General features: G+C 52.0%; 1 protein-coding gene across 1 annotated transcript in view; it reads right to left on the bottom strand.

Moving 5' to 3' along the window:
• Window positions 1–23942, bottom strand: part of Ergic1 (endoplasmic reticulum-golgi intermediate compartment 1) — a 96012-nt gene that overhangs the window by 22465 nt on the left and 49605 nt on the right. The window contains exons 3-6 of the mRNA XM_021635611.2: window positions 20464–20536; window positions 11159–11253; window positions 5891–6015; window positions 1074–1178 (exon numbers count right to left, since the gene is read on the bottom strand). Coding sequence (XP_021491286.2) covers window positions 1074–1178; window positions 5891–6015; window positions 11159–11253; window positions 20464–20536 — 398 coding nt within the window. The remainder of the gene's footprint in view (window positions 1–1073; window positions 1179–5890; window positions 6016–11158; window positions 11254–20463; window positions 20537–23942) is intronic.

Here is a 23942-nt window from a genome sequence, read left to right as displayed (position 1 = left end):
ATGCGTTAGGAGCAGCAGGTGAGGGACCTCGCCCTCAGGCTGACCCCACTCAAGGAGAGTATGTCCCTTTGCTGTGTTGGGAAGGAAGTGTGAAGACTTGGTGTCTGATCCGGAGGATGGAGATGTGGTGTTCCCTCCAGGCTGGAGGAATCACACCACCAGGGACCACCCTCAGCCTGACCAACATGTGCCAAGACGCGGCACACAGTAGGTGTTTGATAAGTGCTTTTTGAGTGGGCAGATTGACATGGCTCTAAACTAAGAAAAAACCTCTGTATACTCATGCGGAGTTGGGGGGGGGCTGCTGTCCTCTGGTTCCGAGGCAGCTCCTCACCTCCTTGCCTACAGCCTTGCTTCATGGATCCTTCCTCTCACAACACATGTATGTTTGGTGAGGCAGTGGCGTCACTCCCTCAGCACCCCTTCATCACCCTAGCACAGGCCCTCCTCACACAAACCCAGTTTCCCGCTCCCTCCTTCAGCCAACAGAGACAGAAGCCCTCATTGGTGACTCAGGCCTTTGGCATTTCATGTCTACACATGTCATTCTGGGGTCACGGATAAATGCTGATTAGTTTTTCTAAGTCAGCTTGAGGGTCCGTTAATATAACAATGAAGGCTTGGGTGTGGCGGGAGAGGGTAATGTGTCCGGTGCTGCCTTGTCCGGGCCTTGTGTCAACACCGCCCATCATGAGCCTGGCCATGTGTGTGGTGCGACAGGAGGGAAGCTCTCCCCATAGTACCATGCTGGCTTTTACTTCTAAGCCTCCGGAGCTGTGAACCAAATAAACTTCTGCTCATTAACTACCACCCAGCCTGTGCTGCTCAGTGACAGCAACAGAAAACAGACAGCTATGAACGGAGTGAGTGCAACTGGAGTTCCCCTCCCTCCCAGGCCCAGGTCCCAGCCTCAGCATCTAAGTCTGCTATGCGGCATGTGACACCGTAGCTACATCCTCAGAAGACGTGACAAAGAGGAGTCAAGTGAGACACAACTCCATGTGGGTGACCCTTAGCGGGGAGCGCCATAGCCATGTCCCCCTGTGCCCGCACCCCCCCCAACCCCCACTCACCTGTAGTGTATCCCCGAAGGAGAGCTTGTGGATGATGTGTGTCATGTCCGGGTTCTGAGGCTGGGCGGTGGCACTGTGTGTCGACACGTGGAAGTTGCCGGGAACCTGGAGGGAGAAAGGGAGGTTTCATGTATCTTGGTGGCTGAGCGAGGGGGTTGGCTGCAAGGGCCGTGTGGTCTATGCACAGCCTGGGGCACTGGCGTAGGACACACGCTGGAACTGGGACTCTGGCTTGCAGCGTTTCTCACTGTATGACTTTGAGGAAGGCTGGTACACTTGCAGAAACTACCAGAAGAGGGATCTGGGACAACCCAGGGTTGGCAAGAGTGCATACGAGGTGCCCATGTGGACACCTGACACAGAGCCCGGACTCAAAACGACAGCAGTCTCCGCCCATCTCTGTGGATTCAAGGCTGCTGGCTCGACGGTGGGTGGGGGTGCCCTCTGAGCCAGCGGACCAAAATGACTTCCCTGAGCTCTAAACCAAGCTCATACCTGCTCCAGTTTGGCCTCATCACCACAGACAGACTTACTATGGTAGCCTTGCACGCCATCACCTTCCCTACCCAAGGTCTCTGCAGAGGATCTGAGGAGCTTCTACCCTGTACCCTTGCTGCTCCCCATACAGACCCTGCCCCAGGGCTGGGAGAGAATGGGTGTTAAATCCTATCTTGGATCCTGCCACCCCTCAGCCCTAAGCCTGCTAAGGCTTGTGGCCGTCAGTCTGCTCTTTGAAGGTAGTATAGCATACAAGGGTTCAAGCGCTGGTGTTGTGGCCCTCACTGGACCTCTAGCTGGGGGTGGTGAGCCTTAGGTCACCGAGGGACACCGATCTCAGAAGGGATCGATACGCTTCCCGCGGGGCCTGGGTTGGTTTTTGAGAGAGCAAGGCTGGCCTGTCCTCTCTCTGGCTTCCTGTCCCAACAACGCCATCCTTCCTTCACGATCCTTTCCCTCACGTATCCACCACCGTGACATCATCCACTTAGAGGTCCTCAGAGCCCAAATGATGGGCACCTGATCCTGGACTTTCAGCCTCGAGGACTAAATAAATCTTTACTCATTATTGCCTCAGTATTTCACTACGGCAATGGAAAAACTGAGCGACCCAGCTGAGCCCACATGCTCCTTCAGTGTACTCTGGCCAGCTGGGTACACACTTGGTCCTACTCCCTATGGCTCATCAACACCACTCTCTGCTCTACTCACCCCTCAGCCTCACTGGCCTCCCTGCACCACTGGGAACAGTGTCCTGCACAGCCCTCTGGAGGGCCCTCTGTGCCTGCCACTTCTTCCTGGAAGGCTGGTCCATTAAGTTTTCCCCACCTCCCTTAGATCTATGCTCAGGCAGGGGAGGACCCTCAGCTTTATTTCAAGGCCTCAGGGCAGAGACAAGTACAAGTAAGCCTGAGGGACAGGAAAGCCCTGGACAGAAGGGGATCAAGGTGGAAGGGTAACAGGGAAAGCGAAAGCAGGCAGGCGCAGGACACGTTAGCTGAAATCCTGACTGCCACACTGAAAACCCGGGAGTCATTCTTATTCCAACTGCCAGGGAGGGAGGGACATGGCTACAGCCTGGCATGTGACTGCTCCTCAGGGGCTTTTTGTGGGTGCTCTGTTTCAGGCACTGGGCTGAGGGTCTTCAGCAGGAACGTGCAGCCCAGGGAGTCTGAGGCAGCACATGACTGCCAGTTCAGGAAGGTCTAGAGAGAGCAGAGCCATCAGCACCGCCTGCCTCAGGGACCCATCGAAAGTGATTCTCCACACTTAGCACTTGGGCTTAAGCCCAGCTGTCACTCCGTGGCTTGGTTTCTCCTCCAGAATATGGGGATGGTGCCTATAGACGTCTTTGGAATGACAGGAGGTGCAGAGGCACGTGGGCTGAGCACGCTCCAGGACTCACACAGAAGGGGCCTGGGATGAGCAAACAACAGGCTGTGAGGAAAAGCCACTGCTTCTAAAAACAACTTCACGCTTCCTTTCACAGTGTAAGTAGTACCTGGATTTATTTCCATTACAAAACCTGCACAGGACTAGGACGCAGCTCAGTGGGGATGCAGTGCCTACGTCAGAAAGAGCGCCTTGCCTCACATACACAAGGCCTTGGGATCCATTCCAGCACCAGAGGGGGCCGCAGAAGAAAAGGCCTTTACAGGATACAATCAGAAGTCCTGAGACGGACACATCCTGCTGGGTGTTCTGGGCAGTGGGCCAGGCCACAGGCACAGACAGCCTTGGGGTTGGGGGCTCTGTCCCCAGGGCTGAGAGTGGAGAAGGTTGGCTCCTGGGTACCTGCCACCTGCTGCCAGCCCTTCGAGGCTGTGACTCAGTAACCCACTCCACTCCACACCAAACCCATCACAGGGATCTGAGTCACACTGGCACACGCTGAGCCGATGGAGCGGAGAGCGACGCTTTTAGAGCCTGTGACTTAGGCAGCTACGTCAGCGTCTTCGATGGATTTTAAAAATATATAGCTGCAGTCAGCTCCCCGCTCCACCTGCTCCCCTCTGCCTTCCTCTCAGGGGCAGCCATGATTAGTTAGGCAGGCTCAGTCTGGGTTGCTGGGGGCTGCCAGGGCATCTGATGGGATAAATAAAGGGGCCATGGTACAAGTCAGTGTCTGATGACAGGAGACCAGGGAGGGACAGCTGCCCTCCTTGACCTCATGGCAGGCTGTCACACTCACTGTCTTAATGATAGCTCCTCAGAGGCTCAAGACCCCAACAGTGCAGAGTGGGCGCTGCCAGAAGGGTCTCCGCATTCCCCAAAGGGTTGAGCAGACAGCAGTCCAGGCTGAACCTGGAAAAACATGGCCACTCTGCTCAATAGCATTTGTAATACAGATGTGAAAAGCTGGAGCCACAGGCAGGGCTCAGGGCCCAGTGGCCAGCGCGCCTGGGTTCAGACCTAGTTAAGAGCCAGGCAAGGATCCACTGAATAGTGGCCACAGCCCAAGAGCCGGAGAGCCCTTCCAAAGATGCCCTCGTCACCCTCTTGGTTTCTTGCATGTCTGCTGTCCACATGTGGGGGCCATACTTTGGCCACACACCAAAGTGATGGTGAGCACAGGCTAACAAGAGCAGGGCAAATGCCTAACGGTGGGCTATGAGGCAGGGCAAGAGAGGGCGCCCTTGCCTGTCCAGTCACCACTTCATGATGCACTTTATGTGTTTGATTTGATCATATGAAGCTGGTATTTACAATACCACCTCCCCTTTACAGACGAGGGAACCAGAATTTGGATGCACTGAGACCCTCAGAACCCTTAGCCAGGACACCCGACTCGGCCTTTTGAACGTAAGCTGGTCTGATGAGGAAAAGCTCTAGTCCGCCCAGAGCCAGCTGGGATCCACAACACAGCCCACCCAAGCGGGCAGAAGACATGTTCGCCGAGACACAGGTGGTGTCCCACCTGCGTTGCCAGGAGCGTGCCTGTTCAAACGAAGGTGACCACACCTTACAACTGCGAAGGGTGCATGTGTGTACACACGTGCCCAGTGTCTTCAACCACCATCTCAGACACCTTCCTCACAGCCCTCCCACAGGGGGATCGCCCGTTCCCCACAGTGTCTGCTTCATCATCAGCGAAGCGATGTGTGTACAGTACCTAGAAAGTCTTTACAAATCTGATGTAGTGTGGACAGCAGCAGCTTCCAGGAACAAAGTCACTGGTGTGGCTAACGCTCCTTTGGTTTTTTATTGTGTTAACTGCTGTAGGAGATGCTAAATTAGAGTTAGAGCCTAGTTAAAAAAAAAATGGAACTTAATCCACATTCTTTGGGGTGTTTACAGCTAAATCTGTACAGTTTCAGGGGGTTAGAGGACCCCAGGTTTACAACAAGGCTCTCACCTTCTCCCTGGGAGACCTTGGGATCCTTAGTGTTTGGTGTCTGGAGTCTTGAGAGGGCTTCAGGAGGCTGGAGGTGGAGCCCCAGGTTATGCCTCCCTGGTACTCACAAGGCAATTCTACTAGGGGTCCCCACTCGGAGTGGCCCCAAACTAAACCTATGACTTCCCACATCACTGTTGCTTGCTGACTCCTACAGGAAGGCCTGTTGCCCAAAACTCTCTCTTCAATCCAAAAAAACACATCTCCAAATCGCAGCTTAAGACACTTCTGGGAAGGGAACGGACCAGAATTAAAGGACCGAGTCCCAGTCCTCTCCCACAGAGCCCCTCCTTCCCAAGCTTTCACTGTTGCAAACCAGCTGTGGAAGCAGGAATGTAACAGGGTCTTTGAGTGTGTGGCTGCTCTACCTGCCACTCCCAATTCACAGCTAAGTCCTGTTGATTCTGAATCCTTTCCCACTTCAGCTCCTGGCCTCCTCTACTCCATCCCCACATAGCTCACAAAGGGGACTATCTACACTGAGCCGATGAGATGTAAGACACCGGTGGACATGGTCTGACTGTCCATCTCCATCTGCCTTGGAAACCCACTCACCTGTCCACACTTGCCTATATCCAACTATAGCCATCTCTGATACAATGTGCACATTACAGACCTGGAGTGAACTCATTTACTGCACGTGAGCTTTGTGGCGTAGGTGATGCCGCTGTGGCATTATTACCATCATGGCTGTAACCTCATGTGTCCTGTGGGCCACTGCTTGCTGGAGAGGAGGAGGAACTGGGACTGGAAGCCTTGTGTTCTCATTTCCACTCTAGCAAGGAGCAGCCCTTTCTGAACCCACCTTGAAATCTCAGGGAGTCCAGAGCCTTCCCAGTCATGTGCTGATTCTCAGCTTGATAAGGGTTCTCTTGGGGTCAAGTGGGCAGGGAGAGGGATAAGGGCCCAGGCAACGCCTCTGTACCTTGTTGATGCTGAACTGGCCCTCGAAGCGGCAGCCGGCTCCATTGTTCAGTGGGATCTTCATGGAGTTGTCGATGTGGCCCACTTCGTGCCTCCCCATCTCATCCTGAATGTCAAGCCCGACCACTGTGGGGGCCAAAGAGAGCAGTCACCCACAGCCAAGCAGAGTGGGGACCAGCCTGCTTCTACAGAAGCCCCATTTAGCCCTCCATGAACATGAAGCCTAGGAAACCCAGGCTACACAGAGAGTCAGCCAGCAGAGGAGGAAGGGGCTGCTTGGCTAAGAGCCATAGCACCCCAAACAGCAGTCCCCGCTCAGGGTCGCAGCACCCAAAACAGCCCCATTCCCCAGAGTCACAGCACCTAAAAGAGTCCACACCCTCCCAGTTACAGCGCCTAAAATAGTTCCGCCTACCCCTAGAGTCACAGTACCCCCTACCATTGCTTAAGGCTAGAGATGGAGGAAGAGCTAGGAAGAAGCAGGTACTAGACCAGCCAAGGATGCTGGGTCCAGGGTGACTCAGCTATATGCAAGGCCAAAGGAAGGCAGTGGGGTAAGAGGGACCGTGGGGGGTCCGCCTCTCTGGCCACCTGGATCTGGACTGTGCCTCTCAGCAATGTGACTGAGAGGTCACATTGAGGTATCACTAACCTCAATGCCTCAGTTTACTTTTCTGAAGGATGAGGTGATGAACATTGGAAGAGTATGTGCATCAGGGTTAGGAGGTACGGCAAATGCTCAGCACGGCATGTGACAAGCGTTTCAGCAGCGCTGGTACTCTTAGCGCATCACGGTCTGGGGTCACTGGGTGAACAGGTTCAGGCTTTCATTCGTTCTTTATTATCTCTCTTTCATTCGCACCTTCCTTTACTCAGTATCTATTAACTACTGAGTCCCATGAACCAGCCTAAGCACGGGATGCCATCATGGGATAGTCAGGCTGCAGCCTTCAGGAGCACTGGCCCTTTTAGGAGGTCTGTTAGCTCACACACGGGAGGAATGCAGCCCCCAATGCCAGTCCTGACTCCAACATGGCACTGTAGCCTTACTGTGGCTCAGCTTCTGCATTGTAACGATGAGCAGGCTGCTCTACTGTGGTCCGTGAGATGGTCCCAGGGCGGAATGGTCTTATCCACCATGGGAATGTAGCAAGCTTCCTGGCAGGGAAGCCAGAGGGGACTTGATACAGAGAAAGAACAGCTCTTTTAAAGACAACCAGACAGAAAGGGAAAATGGGAACGAATATGTCCCTCAGTGGGTGTAGGGAAGTATGTGCCAGCCAGTGTGGAGGGACATGTGACATGGCCATCACGGATGATGCCACTGGCCTGTAATGGGAAAGCTAAAGAAATGCAAGCAACCCCTGCCTGACTCAACAGTTCCACTTGAGGCCAGCTTGCAGAGTCACTCATGCTTGGATGTGTGCAAAAGGCCACTCCAGCCGGCCTTGTTGGAAACTTAGGAACAGTTTAGCCGGACAGTTAGGAACCACTCGAGTGCCTGTCAAAATGATGATGGCTGGCAGATCGGGTCTCCTCTGCGATGTGAGGCAGAGCACGGAGAACACACTACCTGGCAGGAGTGGAGAGGCTGACCCTTGGTCCAGAGGCAAGCTACCTAACCTTCCTATGGCTCAGCTTCTTCTGTCACAAGCTCGCTGCGAAGATGTGGGAAACATGAACAGTTCTTACTGTGTGCTGGACCCTCAGCTGAAGAGAGTTGTGTAAGAACACAGTACCTGGACATTTCCTGTGGGGCAGATGATGATATAACTCCCCAGCCAACATCAGGGGAAACTGAGGTACAAAGAGCTCACAACTGAGAAGCAACAGAGCTTGCACAGGAGTCACAGTATCTTGTTCTGGGCCTGTCCAAAGGCAGTCTGCTGGAACCCAGCCAGTCTCAATATCCTAACACAGGCAAATGATTCCCCGTAGGCCTGGCTGGGGAAATAGCCGGTTATTAGCTCCACTGAGAGTGTAAGTAATTTAAGGAAAGCTGGATGTTGGGGGAGAAACTTCACAAAAGTCCTCTGACACGTAGAGGTCTAGTTATCTGAGAAGAAAATAGAAAGCCAACAGGCTACACAACCATATACACACGTCTCCTCGGGTACCAAAGTCTTGGGATGCTTATGTTCCTCCTGTAAAATGGATGGGTATTTGCATTCCAGACATAGCGTCCTCTGGGTTATCCACGTGGCCCAAGCACAATGCAAATGCCATGTAAATAGCTGCCATTGTTTGGACTGCAGTTCCCCCAGAGGTCCACGTAATGGAGCATTGGACCTCAGCCTATGGTGCCTCAGGACGGTGGTGAACCTTTAGGTGTCTAGCGGGAGGTCCTAGGTGTTATCAGGGTGTGCCCCTGAACGGGGACAGTAAAATGACTGCCCTTTGTCCTCTTTCCTCTGCTTCTCTGACTTGAGGGGAACAGATCTGTCCGCTCCACACCCCCATCACCATATACAACAATGGGCCCACTGACCACAGGCTGAAACTCGCAACCCTGGGCCCACGTAGACCTTTCTCTTCATATGCTAGTGCTCTCTGGCATTTTACACTAACAAAATGACAACGCAGTGATTTCCAGTGCCATGTTGTCTAGGAAGTAAGTACAAGGCAAGAAGTCTGTGCATGTTCGGTCAGAGGCAAGGTATCTTTTTCTCTGAATATTTTTTTTTGTCCTATGGCTGTTTAATCTGTGAGTACGAAAACTGCAGGTACAGAGTGACTATGTTTACGGATACAAACATGGAGAGGAAAAAGAGGTCTTCACTGTCAGCACAGGCTGCTTTGGAGACAATGACAAACAGGAACAACAGAAAGGATCACAAAGTGGTACTTACATGTTTTTTAAAGACATACAAGCTATATTTCCCTGTGTACCGAAGATCAACTCATGCTAAGTAAGCATGCTACCACTGAGCTACAGTTCTATATTTGAAGGTGTACCTTGAAAAATAACTCCTTTATTAGGTATGTAATGAATACTGTTATTGTCATAAAACATTTACAGTGCTGGGAATGGAACCCAGGGCCTGAATACACCAGGCCCTAACTCTAACCCTACACCCCAGTCTAAGAATATGTATATAATTTTTGAAAGCAGAATATGACACAGTACCTATAGTATGACCTCAGCCATGTTCAGAATGCACAGGAGAAAAGCCAAGGGGACAGATTGATGTCAGAATGTCCACAGACCCTGTCATCGGGTGGCGGAGTTATGGGTGATTTCCTCTCTCTGTTTCTCTGGGTTTTCCAGAGATGCAAAGATGAACGGGCATTTCTGTGTTTACCATTTTTGAGAGTCTTCTTGTGTCAGTGGTGCAGGGTCCTGAGCATGCTGGGCAAACCACCAAGCTACACCCGGCCCTGTCGGCTTTGAAAGAAAAGTCTGACATGCTGGGCTCCAGCGTGTTCAAGACATAGTCCTGCAGAGCTGGCAGGACCCACAGGGTGCACAGCACACGGACTGGGACCTGTCCTGTCCAAAGTCACGCTGTCTGGGCCTGGGACGGAGACTATAGCCACATCCTTCCAGCCCTTGCCGGTCTAATCCTCTGGCCTGACTAAGAATTTCCTTGCTTCTGAGCTACAACCAGCCCCTGAAGAAGAGGCTGCCAGATGAGCTATTTTCCTAAGAAGAAGAGAGAGAGAAAAATGAAAACATAAAAATAAATAAAAGTGACCTATTTCAACAGGTTCCCTGGCCCTGGGCCCAATGTGGGCTCAAAGCTGTGATGTCACTCTCACCAGAAGCAGGAACAGAGCTGAATGTCTCCCTGTCTGTCTGGGCCCACCCAATGTTCTGTCCTTGCGGGCTGTGCTCCTAAGCCAGATCCTGTGATCGGAAGGGAGGGGTAGGAGGAGGCTGAACACGCTACATTAGGCCGCAGAGCCAGTGGGGCTGAGGGATGGCTTGAACCATCATTATGAAGGCGATAACTCATTGCCAATATGGTTAGCACCATCTCATTGGAACCTCTGGTAATGGTTACTAAGCCCTCTGTGCCAAAGGGGACGCTGAGATGACCACAGCCAAGGTTCATCTGAGCAAAGGAGGCGGGGTCAGCCTCCAAATCAGACTTTGGTATCGAAAATTAAAACAAAACAAAACCACAGAAATGTTAGTGTGAATATGTTTTTGTTTTAAGCCCAGGTCTGGGCCGTGGGGCTGCTTCAGAGTGTCCACAGCAGCTGACTATGAGTTGCCTCGTGCTCTAGCAGGAGCTTGATTTTGCCAGCTGAGGATAGTTTATGTTTAGAATTCTGGGGACTCTTGAGAAAGGAGATAAATGTCAGAGCTCCAAGGGCGTGTCTGTTGTTTGCTCCTGCTGCTCTTGCTGGCTGCTGCGTTGCTGGTTGGAGATATCCTGACATCGAAGATCAAACTTGTCCCAAGGAACTCAACGCTCCTAGTCAGCAGGAAGTAGTCTAACGATAATAACACCCTCTTTCCACTCTATCCTTCTTTCTCTCCCGCCTAGTGTTGGGAGTTGAAAGGGAAAGGGGTGATGTAGCAAGGTAGGAAAAAGAACCCAGTAAAGTAGCCAAAAGTCTGGCTGTGCTTTCATTCTGTTGTTATAAAAAAAAAAATAATTCTATCTTGATTAAAATAGTAAACAAAAGGAATTCGCGGTTAAAAAGAAAGATGCCAGGGAATCCTCTCGCTGACAGTGTGCCCCGGGGTTTTGCAGCTGGACTGTGCAGGCCAGGGCTTGCACAACTGGCGTCTCATCATAACTGCTCCAGAGGTCATGCAACTCCCGTAGGAACCGTCCTGTGGCCACCAGCCACCGGCAGGGAGAATAACAGCCTTGGCCCCAGTGCTGCCAGATGAGGCAGCTTTATGGTGTTACCACACTCCTGAGCATGTGGGGAGGTCAGCCTCAGACCAGGCCTCAGCTTGCACACACATCTGGGCTCATCCTCTTGCCTGGCCTAGTCCCATCTGCTCTCCACAAGCCACCTGCTCAAGGATCTTAGGCTTAACCAACCAGACAGACTCTGCCACCTGTGCCAGAGCACTTATGGTTGCTCTGCAGAGGTGCATGAGATGTCGTTGATCCCGAAGACCTCCCAGTACATGTTTAATTATATTTACCTCAAAAAAAAAAAAAAAAAAAAAGTGGGGCTGTCACAGGCCACATGTGCCTTTCGGCTGGTGGCATGTATTTAGCTTGCCCCGGGCGGCTCACCGTGTCTGGACACAGATCACCTGCAGGCTGGCTGGCTGAAACAGAGGGCTGTTCGGAATACTCACATTCACAGTGCAAATTGGGTAAACTGATGTTGAGGCTGACGTCAATCTTGCCTCCGCTGTCCTTGTCTGGGTCATCGACGTAGAGCTCATTCACCCTGAGGGACAGACAAGCGCAGAAACCTAGACTGAGACACAGACACTAACCCTGCCCAAAGGGGATGGGCAGCCAGGGGCCACCTCACTTGGTGGCCAGTGTTCAATGACCCAGAGACCCATGTGGGGACAAGAGCATGCATATGTCCAGGTCCCAAGAGCTAGAACTCTCCAGCACGGCTTTACCAGGAGGGAGAGCAGTTACTGAGAAAGAAGGAGGCATCTGGTAAGAACATCTGTCCAGATTCAAGTTCAAATCCTGCCTCCAGCACTTCCATAAACCCATCAGCTGAAAGGGGATTAACACTACTAGACTGAGGCTGGAGAGACAGCTCAGAGGTTAAGGGCACTGGCTGCTCTTCCAAAGATCCTGAGTTCAATTCCCAGCAACCACATGGTGGTTTACAACCATCTATAATGAGATCTGGTACCCTCTGCTGGTGTGCAGGCAGAACACTGCAAATGTGATTAAAAACATAAATCTCAAAGCAAACAAAAAAACAATACTAGACAGTAAAATGAGGAATAGGGTCTTGCATGGCTCTGGGCCTGGCACCAACAGGCACACAGCACCCACTGCCTGCTCTTTTGAGGCTCCTCCTTATAAAGTCACGGGGGGCCGGAGGAGTCCAGGTCTCAAACAAGGCCAGATGGCTGTACTGGATTCCTAGGGCTGCTGTAATCAAGTGTCACGAAGCCAAAGGCTTAACCAAAGCTTACCACATACTTGCACAGCACTGCCCCTCCTCTCTCCCTCCTGCACCCTCATATAGGCCATGTAGCCCGTCTGGCTAACCTAGCCATTCCCATCCTTCAAGTGACCACATCTGTCATGTTCCACGTGGCATGTAGAGTAGCACAACCATAGACTTTAGGGGCAAGCAATGAGATCAGTATTCTATCACCAGAGTTACAGGGCAGGCAGCCCCAGACAGCCTCACTGCCTCAGGGCCAGGACAGCAGCAGCACACATTCACCAACAGCGCATCTACTGCCTGTCAGGTGCGAGAAACCGCGTCGAGCCAGATACAGCCTGGTCATAGGCAGAACCAGACTAGCTCAGATCCTAAATAAGTGCCACAAGGAAGCCTGGAAGTCTCTAAGAGGATGAAAACGCATGGTCTCAGCAGGAGGAGGAAGGACCCCACAGCAGGACCCCGGGGCTGACAGAGGGACTAAAAGAGGGTCACGGCAGATGCACTGTGAGAGCCAAAGAAGTGTGGTACTGTGACATGGCTCAGGCAGCCGGTTTAACACTGAGCACAGCCACACAGGCAAGCTTGTGCCTCAGCAGGCTGGAGGCCTGGAGGCGCCACCATGTGCCAAGGAGACCAGATGGTAGGTGACCACAGTGGACCAGAACCTACGGCTGCTGGGAGCAGGCGGGGGTGGGGTGGGGTGGCATGCTGATGACACGCTAGGGGATCGGCCAAGGGAGGCATGTGAGTGGATGGTTCCAGATCTTTCCTTCCTCACCAAGCCAGGGGCCCTTACAGCAGAAGCTGTAAGGAGGGAGAGGGGCCGAGTTTAGAGGCTAGCTGCCCAGATAATTCCCCATGGGGAAGAGAAAGCCCCTCTCCAGGCCTGGCCTCAAAGGATACTTGGCTGAGCAGTGTTGGAGTAGATGGACTGGGCTGTGCTAAAAGCTCATGGATGGGCCAGGGATGTTGGCCAACAGACAGGAAGTTACAGATGACAGAAGTCCTGCTGTCCGACTGCCCAGGCACGGCGACTACAGGAACAACACACTGCTACTTCAAATAAGCTGCAAGAGATTTTAAACCTCTCTCACGGAAAGCATAAACATTTAAGGTGATGGCCATACGAACTAGATGAACTAGTATTCTGACAATCTATCAAAATATCACCTTGTGCCCCATTTTGTCAGTTAAAAATAAAATAAATGGGGCTGAAGAGACAGCTCACTTATTGCTCTCTCAGGGACCCAGGTTTGATTCCCAGCACCCACATTAGGCAGCTCACAATGTTTGCAACTCCAGCTCTACAGCAACCAATGCCCTCTTCTGGCCTCCACAAGTACCTGCATTCACATGTGAATATTCATAAATAGACACACACACACACACACACGCATGCACACTTTAAATTGACAAAATTATCTTTAAACAAAGCAATAAACAAACACTTAAGATAGCCCACAGAAGTGAGATCCCTTGGGTCCTGCTCACAGGTTATACAAGCAGAGGACTCCAAGGGAGCCCTGTGAGTGGCTCTTGTTAGGAAAGAACAGATCAGGCCCAGCAAGTACATCTTCTTTTTACTAAGACTCCATCTAATGTGATACAGCTTCTGCTTAATTACAGAGAAGGGTGGCTCAAGAACACAGCCACATTATGTTTCTTTGTGGGAGCCACAAATACATCCCTGGGGACATGAAAGCCACAGATAAACTTACTTTCCAGGGTGCTGAACACCTAGAGAATTAAGCTAGGCAAAGGAGGAGAGGGATGTCCCTAACCATGGAAGTCAAATATATGTATCCGCGTCATCCTGTTTTCCTCTGTGCGAAGTCCTTGTTCCCATTTTAAAACCAGGAAACCACGGTTCAGAGGAGAGGTGTTCTATCTCAAGAGCACACAGCAGAAAACAACCAAGCTAGAATCTCAAGCCCCAAGTTTTCCAGGGCTATAGAGCTTCCTCTTTGGCTCCTTATTATCTAGTGTCAAGGACAGGGTAAGGGATGTAGGGAAGGACAGACAGTGCTCAGTGTACTGGCAGGTATTGAACAGAACCAGCAGTGGGAAAGGGCCGAACAGGCCACAGGAGACTCAAGTCAGGAGGATCCTCTTCTGCCCAGCGAGATTTTGCCCTTGTGACTTCAGCACCTGTTTCTACCATAGCCTTAATTCCAAAGGACCGTCACGCTAGTGAGGAAATTGCTGTGTGCTTAACTCAACAGTGGCCAAGGGACAGGGCTTTCCTTCCCAGAGAGACTCTTCCATCAGCGCTCACCTTTCCCAGCTGGTAAACCTAGACCTCCTCGAATTGCTGAGGGATTATGGGATGAGGTCATTCCCTGGCAATCCTGGGAGATGACCTCAGCAGAGTGAGGCAAATCTCAGGTGTGGCTCAGGTGAGCTCATTGCCCCTGGGGAGGCTTCTCCCAGGCATGGATCCCTGTCTCCTAGCCAGAAGAACTGGAGTGGTCAGCTGCCAGGGCTGAAGGGCCACCCAGCACAAAGGGGCTGAGGTGCCCGAAGGGAGGAGAAATACATGGCCTGTGGCAATCTGGGCTGGTGGTTATGTAAGACCAGAACTGGCTGTTCCCCCTGGCTGTAAGATGTATATGGTTCAATCGCCCGCACCGCCTACCGATGAGGTCAGCAAGGCTGCCTTCTGTGTCCAAGGCAAATGTTCCAGACCAGCTAGTTTCCTGCCACCCCAGGTGCGGCCTCACCAACAGCCGCCCGTTCAGAGCTGCCAGGACTGACTGACTCCACTGGCTGTGGCTGAGCCGGCTCTCAAAGGCTGACGGGCTGCTACGGATCAGCTCACCTCAAAGAAAAGAAACACTCGGTGGGCACACTACTATGGTTTAGGGATTCTTACTGGCCTGGTGTCCCATAACCAGCTCAGGAGGTGAGCAGGCCTGTGGGCTCTCCTCTGCCTTTGTCACTTACAAGCTGAGGTACCTGGGACGGGGTGCTTCATTTCTCTGAGCCCCAGTTTCAGAGTAGCTGAAGACATCCTGGGTGAAGTTCAAATGATGGGACTTAAGCTACAACAAGAGAAGTCTGAAGAATGGTGGTAGGCGGGGGTTCGGGGTGGGCAAAGGAACCTTCTACATGGCAGAAATGCATCACGGTTCAACTGAGATGATGGGTAGGAGGGTAAGATTCACTGACCCAGACTTTTGGACTTGTGCATCTGCTGTAAGTCGTACATGCCTCCTCACTGAAAAGAGACCAATGAGGGGGAGAGGAGGAAGAAGAGAAGGAGAAAGGAAAGGAACAAGAGTTCTCAGCACCTCTCAGGGTGACTGGAGGATAAGCTAAAGCTGCAGGCCAGCCAGAGGGGTGTGTGTGTGCGTGTGTGTGTGTGTGTGCGTGTGTGTGTGTGTGTGTGTGTGTAAAATAACAGGGACACTACTCCATGGCCAAGTGCTTCCATGAAGGTCAAGTGCATTATGTCTGGGAGAGGCATAGCACAGGCCTGCCCCACTAAAAGCTAGAAGGTGCCCCAGGCCATGCCGGGGACTGGCTTTCGCATGTGGCATCTCCAGTAACATTAGCAAGCCAGTGCTAGGCAGGATTACTGTGTCTTCAGTGAACAGCACAAATGAGTGGCTGAGATCACACAGCCTAGAGGAGCAAGAGGAGGATGCTACTGAGGGACTAGTCTTGCCTTTCCTACTGGGTTATACTGTCTGGTGAGGACAGAGATCCCTGGAGAGCAAGGCATCCCCTAGAGAGACTCGTGATGCAAGTGTCACTGTCTTTTCTGATACACTCCAGCTGTACCATCCTAGCCCTCAGGGCTTATGAGACATGTTTGCCCCTAGGTCCAATGGCTTTCTACTCCACAAACCTTCCTGTATTAATTACCTCCTCCTGCCACACCCCCACCAGAATGAGAACTCCTGAGTGTCTTTGGTGGAATGAACACAAACTTGAGAGTGTGGGTACAGGTTCTCAGAAGTCCTAGGAAGCAGAAAGGTGTGTGCTGATGGGAGTGGCGGGGGGGTAATATGCCAGGTGGGGACACCAGCCAGTGCAGCGCTGCACGGCCTGAGTGCATGGGGTGGCGGTGGGTGAGAACTTCCCTTGTAGGGAGAGAAGATGAAAGGATTGGGAGGTCCTGGTGGGGGATGTAGGTGGAATGTAGCTGAAGGCCTTGAGATTCTAGGCTGAGGTGTGAGTCTGATGACATCTGTGCAAAACAATTTTATTTGCTTTTAGAAGAGTACTTGAATAGCTCAGATTCCTGCCCAAGGTTGCTGGCCTCCATGCTTAACTATCTGATCAAATGGAAACTTCCATGAAGCAGGGAGGCCGCAGTAACTGGGAGGGGGGAGCAGGAAAGGAGGGAGGTGTGGGGTGGGGAGGTTGACCAGTAAGCCTCAGGAACCTTGGCTTTTAAACTCCGAGTTTTATAGTGAAAACACAGCTACTGCCTGCCGGATATGGATGCCCACCACAGCCAGCTGCCCAGCAGCCCTCTCTCTTTCCCCTGGCAATCAGCCCACTCCTTCCCAGGGCTCACGGTCACTCTTCACCAGACCAACATTTCCAGGATGATCTTTCTGAACACTGACTCTGTCACCGTGTGCTCAGAGAGCTTTCAAGCCTCCCATGGCAAAAGGTGAAGTCTTACTTCCACCAGTCCTAGCCACACTCGAGACTCGGTTTAGGGGTGCTGGGCAGGAGGGAGCTCCCCTCCCCTTGGCTAAGCTCCTAGTCTCCCCAATTTTGGCCCAATGTAGGGACATGTTAGCACGCAGCCTGGTAACCTCCAAGCTCCTGCTTCCTGGAGTGGCCTCTTCCAGTTTGCTACCTAACTCTCCAGGGGAGCCTTAAGTCTTCCAATCAGTAGGTTTTAAACTTCATTTTACTTTATTACCATTATTGTGTGTGTGTTATGTGCATGATGTGTGTGTGAGTATACATATGGAGGTCAGGGGACAAGGCTGTGGAATGGAACAGGTTCTAGGCCCCCAACTTGGGTCATTAGGGTTGCAGAAGCACACGCTTCTGCCCGCTGAAGCTTTTGGCCCTAACAATCAAGAATTTTGTCCAACAAGCCATGGCTTTCACAAGCACTTGAGGCTCTAAGACATGCCCTACAGAGATGGGTGGGATGACGGGGTGCCTGAGCTTTGGGTGTCCACAAGTCCTGGGCTTAAACTCTGCTTCTACCTTTTACTAACCTTATGGGTTTTTAGCCTCTTGGTGCCTTGGTTTCCCCCAGAAACTTCAAAGAGTGTTGTGACAGTTTTTGAGGCAGTCATTGTAAGGCATATGAGACTAGCACAAATGACTTCCTAGAAAGCACCTTAAGGTATACTATGTTAAAAACTAGGCTGAAACTGTCCGCTTTCTGAGAGGCCTGTACCTCTGAACATCCCATGGGACACTGATTTTTCCCTCATTGTCAATTTCCCTGGCCAAAGCTCAGGTTGAAAGTCAAGCACCCAAACAAACCATCCTCCCTCAGCACCTCACATCGCTGGCAACCATGGGCCAGTGCTGTGGTGTTGACCCAGCCAGTGGTGACCTCATTTCCTTTGGTTATAGACATTCTCATGGCAAGAGGGATCCGCTGACCCAGTGTGCTCATATAGCCATCAGACAGAACCAGTGGATTCCCCAAAAGAGAATGAACTCGCTTTTGCCTGCCTGGATCCCCGATAAGTCTGTACCCTGGTAAAGAAGCACAGGGGTGGGGGTGGGGGGGTGTTAGGCTCCCACCGACAGCAGGGAACAGCCATCGAGCCAGACTCAAGCCTCCTCAGCCCTTTTCCTTCCTCCTGGGACCACAGCATCCAGGAGGCAGGAAGAGGAAATCCCTGAGCAGGGGAGGGGATGGCATGGGGAACACACTGTGCTCTGACATGGACAGCCCTGCCCTCGGTAAACAGTGGGCAAAGTCCACTGTCAGGGCTTGCTTGAGTGGCCCAGCCTGCTACACAGCCTTCGCAGGCCCAAGCTCTGACATCAAAAGTCACTTGTATGCGGCCATGCCTCAGTGCCACAGGCACGCCCTCACTGGGCTGAGCTGACTAAGTCTTCCTCAAGTGTTATGGAGAGCACAGAGGCACCAAACGACCAGGTCTGACTAACAGCAAAGTCCACAGGCCTCGGATTAAGTATCCTTTAGCTAGGTCACCTTGTTCCGTCTTCAGAAAACAGCACGTCCATCATCTGTCCTAACCCCATCCTGCCCCTCACTATCTAGCTCCACCCTGTATCACTGTTTGCTCAGAGCATTTTCCACTACTCCCTTGTGGTTTGCATAGCATTTATATTATATGTTCAAGTAATATATAAGTAACAGTTTAAAGTAGACAAGAAGAGCAGGCTGCTGTGGCACAAGCCTGTGATCCCAGCACTCTAGGAGGCAGAGGCAGGCGGATCTTTGGGAGTTCAAGGCCAGCCTGGTCTACAAAAGCTACACAGAGAAATCCAGTCTAAAAAAAAACAAAAACAAAACCAAAAACAAACAAACAAACAAACAAAGTAGACAAGAAGACTGGGCAAAGTGACAAACAACTGTGACCCCAGCACTCAGGAAGACAGCCTGGGCTACCTAGGAAGACCCTGTAAGATCCTGTCTCAGAAAACAAAACAACATAAAACAATGAAACAAACAAAAAATAGAATAAAAGCAAGGGGCTAGAGAGATGATTCAGCATTTAAGAGTACTGGCTACCCGAGCAAAGGACCCAGATTCAGTTTCCAGCATCCCACGGTGGCTCACAACCCTTGGTAACTCTAGTTCCAAGGGATCCAATGCCCTCTTCCAGCCCCCGATGGCACCATGTATGACACACTGCACAGACATACATGCAAACAAACATTCACACATATAAAATTAAAAAAAAAATCTTCATAGAAGAAAATGTTCAAAGGGGGATTATAGGTAGCTTTAATGCAAATAACATGTAGATTTTATGCAAATCAGCTACTGGGGTGAGGGTCCCAGAAACAAACTCCCAAGGACAAAGTGGGGGAGGGGAACAACTGCAGTCTAGCCCACAGCCAGCAGGCATGGATGTAGCGAGAGAGCAGCTTTAAGAACGCACAGTCAAAGCCCAAATGCTGTTGACTAGCAGTTATTTGGCTGCGGCTCAGCCTGCCCTGTTCTCCACAAACCCCAAACCATTCCTGCCTCCGGGCCTCAGCACCTGCTGCTGCTCTGTCCACAACCCTGAAGCCACCTGCATGCACACCTGCATCTTGCTGCTCTCACAGGTGAACTGCCACCACCTACTCAGAGGAGAACACAGCCCGAAGAGGCCAGCAGACACCTGCCTGGCACACTGCCAGCCTGTCTCCGGCTCTCATTTCCCCCTTACTCCCATCTCTAGCTCATAGGAGAGTAAGCCCCGGGATACACAGTAACCAGGATAACACAAAGAAGATGCTTCCCACGGTCACGGTCGGTCCCTGTCGGGGACTGTGGGAACAGACCCTTCTGATGACCCTCTACTTGCTTTGTGGTCATGGAAAGCAGGCAAAACTTTTCCAGAGCTGGAAGTGAAATCTGAGTCTGATCTTACTCATTGGCCTCAGAGAGGTTGGGTAATTTGGGTCACACACTAACGCAGTATCCTGATTCTGGGTCTCTTCGTGTCTTATCTGGTGCTCTCTCAACCAGGCCCATTAAGCTTCCCAGGTTAAAAACAGGGACAGAGTGACAGGGAGGCAGATGCTCCCAACGCCAGTGGCAGGTGGGAAGCCATATCGGATGTGAGCTAAGAGGCAGTGTAACCAGCTTCTCAGGGCTCAGGGGCCCCCTCACTTCACCAGGGTGGGCAAGTACCTGCACCTCTCATAGCCCTGGCTTCCCACATAAAACCGGGGCTGTTTGGGAGCAAAGATAGTAACAGCCAGCTGTAGACACGGTGCCTGGTTTTAGCTTCCTATTGTCTTGTGGCTGAGAAGAGAGCGAAGGAAACCGAGACATTCCATGAGCAGAAAAAGAAAATTCCAAGGCTGGGCAGGAGAAGGGGGTGCCAGGGCCCAGCCCCATGACAATTCTGCAAGTTGTAAACACGGCAACAAAGAGGCTTTGAAGCCTGAGGCTGGGGGGCCCAAGGCAGGAGGGTTACCAGGCTGTGGATGACAGCTAATTCTGGAATCAGGGATGGATGACTGTGGTGTCAGCTGCTGGGAAATCCATTCTGACTTCTGAGCGTGGGCCTGAGACATGAGAGGGGCTTCCAAGAGGGCCACTTTGCCTTCTCAGTACTTCCAGCTACGACATCAAAGGGCTCACGGAAAACCCACCGGCCAAACTTGGGGCCAGTGATAATTAGTGAGTGATTTTGCTCTGTCCGTGGCCCTGGAGACCCCGGGCCCAAAGGAACACAAAGGGCTCTGATAAAGCGAGGCTCAGATTTACTTAAAGTTCAAAGCCCTTTTGTGATAGACACAAGCCAGTTGCAGGGCTTCCATCCCTTTCCAAAATATGCCTCCCTCTCCTCATCTGGACCCCAGAAAGCCAGTTGCCCCAGGGAAAAAATGACTTACACTTCTGTCGTGATGAATCCGGTAAACTCTGACAGGAAGAGGAAGAGGATGAAGAGGCAGCAGCAGATGGAGACTGTGGGGAACATAGAGTCAGCGTTAGGGATGTAGAATACTCTGCACGGGAGGCCAGCTCTTCCAGCCCTTCCTGCTACCCTGGAGGAAAGCTGCTCACACACACAAGGTGAAGGTGCCTTCCCAGAGATCGTCAAAGCTCCTTCTTACTCACGGCCTCAGTGTGAACCCCGTTTCTTACTCACGGCCTCAGTGTGAACCCCGTTTCTTACTCACAACCTCTGTGTTTCTTACTCATGCCTTAGTGTGATCCTGGGAAAGTCACCACTGGTCTGACTCTACACAGGCAATGAGCCCTGCTCGACTCCTCCGGATCTCTTTGATGCCCAGGTCGCCCAGGACGAGGACTGAGTGCTGGTGGACAAGGTGCTCTGTCTGCCTTAAGTGCCATGCACATTACAATCCGAGTCCACACTGAACATCTGGGAGACGCCACGTGACCATCCAGACTGCTAGCTTCTCCCACACTGGCTCTGTCCCTCTGTCTGCGGCCAGTGCCCACCTTGGGAGCGTTCAACTCCAGAACAGAGTGAGGGCAGAGTTGCTCAGCAGAAGAGGTGTGGCAGTTTGGGCTCTCTTCCCAGCTAAGTGATATGCACAGCCCTGTCCTGATGCTGGCCAGTGGCAGTGGGCCATGGCTCCTGGTCAACCTGCAATCACCAAAGGGATGCCAGCATGCCACAGAAGCCACCAGGCTGAGCTGAGGAGTGCCTCAGATTGGAACCGACTTCCATTTCCATTTATGCTATTCTGAATTAACAAGAGGATTGCTGGGACACAAGCTTGTAACAGTAGAGAAGCGTCTCCATCCATGTCCATCTGTCCATCTGCTGCCTACCTAATTTCCTATCTGTCTCCATAGAAGGAAGAACAGGAATTTATTGAGCATCTACTACATGCTTGTGGTTGTACATTAACAAACTGCCCCACCACGACACCATGGCGCCAACCTGACAGGGGCTCTGGTGTTGAAATGCAGGCTGAGCGACAAGGGACTGGGACCCCTATCCTCTATGACCAAGGGCCCTAGAAAGAGTCCCAGGCTGCAAGGGAAAGATGGGACATCCCCAAACTGCATGACGAGGCACACAGAGGTGAGGGCCAGAATACTTATAACCTCTGCCCCGCTTTGACATAAGCAGTATGCACATGGCTTTTAAAGGCTTTACTTTGGGGGAAAACAGAAAATATGTGCATGTTATAAACAAACAAAAAAAATCCAACTGGGCATTTAAGCACATGAAAATATGCAACAACACACATGTGTATGTATATATATGTGTATGTATATATATATATACACACACACAAATAAACTAGACTGTATACACACACACACACACACACACACACACACACACACGGCTAGGCCTAGTGGCCCACATCTATAAAGCCCAGCATTCAGGAGCAGAGATGGGAAGGACTGTCCAAATGTCAAGTCTAGCCTAGACTACACAGCAAGTTCCAGGCTAGCTGAGACTCTCTCTCAAAATAAAAACAAAGCATGTATCCACATTCATATATGCAGATAAACATACGTTAAGCACCCCGCCCCTTTGCTCTAAACCAATAGCAGTATGACAGACACCCCCTTCAGCCATGCTTCCCACACTCAGCAAGCAGCGTAAACAGGTCCGGGCTCAGACAGTGGCTTGTTTTGTCCTGTTCAAGGCACAGAGATTAAATGCAACTATCCTTTCCAGCTGTGGACTGAACCCCACCCACCCTGAGCGGCTCAGCTACCAACCCAGGTCCTGGCTCCCGGTCTCCCTCTGCCTCTTGGGGAAGAATCGGCCAGCGGGCAAAGCATCCTGCAGCTGGCCCCCTGTGCCCTTCTGTCCAGCGCCATCCGGGACCCACATTTCTGCATCATTTTGGTCGCACCAGCCGCAGTGGGTGCTTCAGTCAGGGCATGGCGCAGGAGACTTTCCGAAGGTCACTGCTGACTCTAGGATGAACGTCTCGTCTCTCTAGCTGCCCTCACTGCTCCAAACCTATAGGTACACCCCAAAGTCCTAACTACCCACATTGTGGTGGGGAGATGGAGAGATTGGGGAGGCTGTAACCTGAGACCTGTGTGCTTATGCAAGGTTTGGCCTAAAGCCTGGTTGGCCAAGCAGGTAACAGGGTAACTCAGCTGAGTCCAAAGGCCCCATCTTACACGTACTGTATTGTCTAAGTGCACCTGTCTCCTGTCTCAGACTGGGGAGCCGGAGGTGAGGTCTTAGTACCTCGCTAACCCAGCGCAGCTCAGGGAAGGCAGGGGATAAATCTCCATCGAGTAGATGAATGAGTGAGTGAGAAACCATGGGGGCAGGTAGGAAGAGTTCCAGCCACGGCCTTCAGATCTCAAAGGCTGGGTGAAGGCTTTCAATCCATGTTTGGGCAAAGGCTTGGAGGCTCTCTGACTCCAGACTTCTGAAACTGACTCAGGCCCTGGGCAGTTGGAATGTAACCCCAGGAGACGCTTGCTAGTAGGAAGCCGGGTGCTGCCAAGCTGAAGGGGCTATGGCCTGAGACCTTACACCCCGAGGGAATGTCAAGGAGTCCGTCCAAGGTCGCAGAGCCGTGTAAGGGAGGAGGCAAAATCCAAAGGCTGACGTTCAAGCCCCAGAATTTTGCTGTCTCCTTCAGCTATTAATAGCAGTCATCCCACAACGTAATGCAATGGCGCATGCCTGAGCTGCGCTGCTGGGCTTGGCCGTATGAGCCTCAAGGACGAAGACCAAAGCCCCATTCATCAGCACTGTCCCAGCACTTGGCACAGGGCCTGGCCCTAGGTCCAGCTTCATAAATATTTGTGCACTAAATGGTAGCTAAGGGCTGGCTTCCCATGTCTCAGACCTTTCCCCTCATGTAAGGAAATGCTCATCAGACCATGTTCCTGAGGGCTGCCAGGCAGAACTTTCTAAACAGCTAAAAATGTATCTCCCCTTTGTCTCCGTGCTCCTTTACCCTGGAGAGAGACCTCATGGTCACAGCTACAGAAGATGCCAAGGCATGGCAAGGACATCTGTGTGACAAGAGGCCGGAATCATGCCCGCCACCCTCAGTGCCACAGGAGATGGCTGGACAGAGGGCAGGGCTGTTGGTGGAGGTGGGGAACAGGGTAGGCGGGGATGTGGCACAGCTGGCCCCAGTGTGCAGGACAGTGGTGCAGGGACAGCCTGGGTTGTTAGGAGGGCAATACCTGATTGCTCAAGAGGCTGGAGAAGAGAAAGACTAGAGAAATCTGCTGGGGGACTAAGCGGCCACGTGGCAGCATGGAGGGGGCAGGAACGCGAGTTCTCCAAGTCTACGCAGGTCTTTTTGCTGGGGTAGAGGGGGCACTGAACTTCGTGGCTTCTTGGGTCACATGCTCATGTCTCAGTTGTGGGTTACCAGGAACCACTTGTACACGAAGGAAG

This window comes from Meriones unguiculatus, chromosome 11, assembly GCF_030254825.1.
Source record: "Meriones unguiculatus strain TT.TT164.6M chromosome 11, Bangor_MerUng_6.1, whole genome shotgun sequence".
Classification (NCBI taxonomy): Eukaryota; Metazoa; Chordata; class Mammalia; order Rodentia; family Muridae; genus Meriones; species Meriones unguiculatus.
This window is presented reverse-complemented; position numbering and strand designations above follow the sequence as displayed.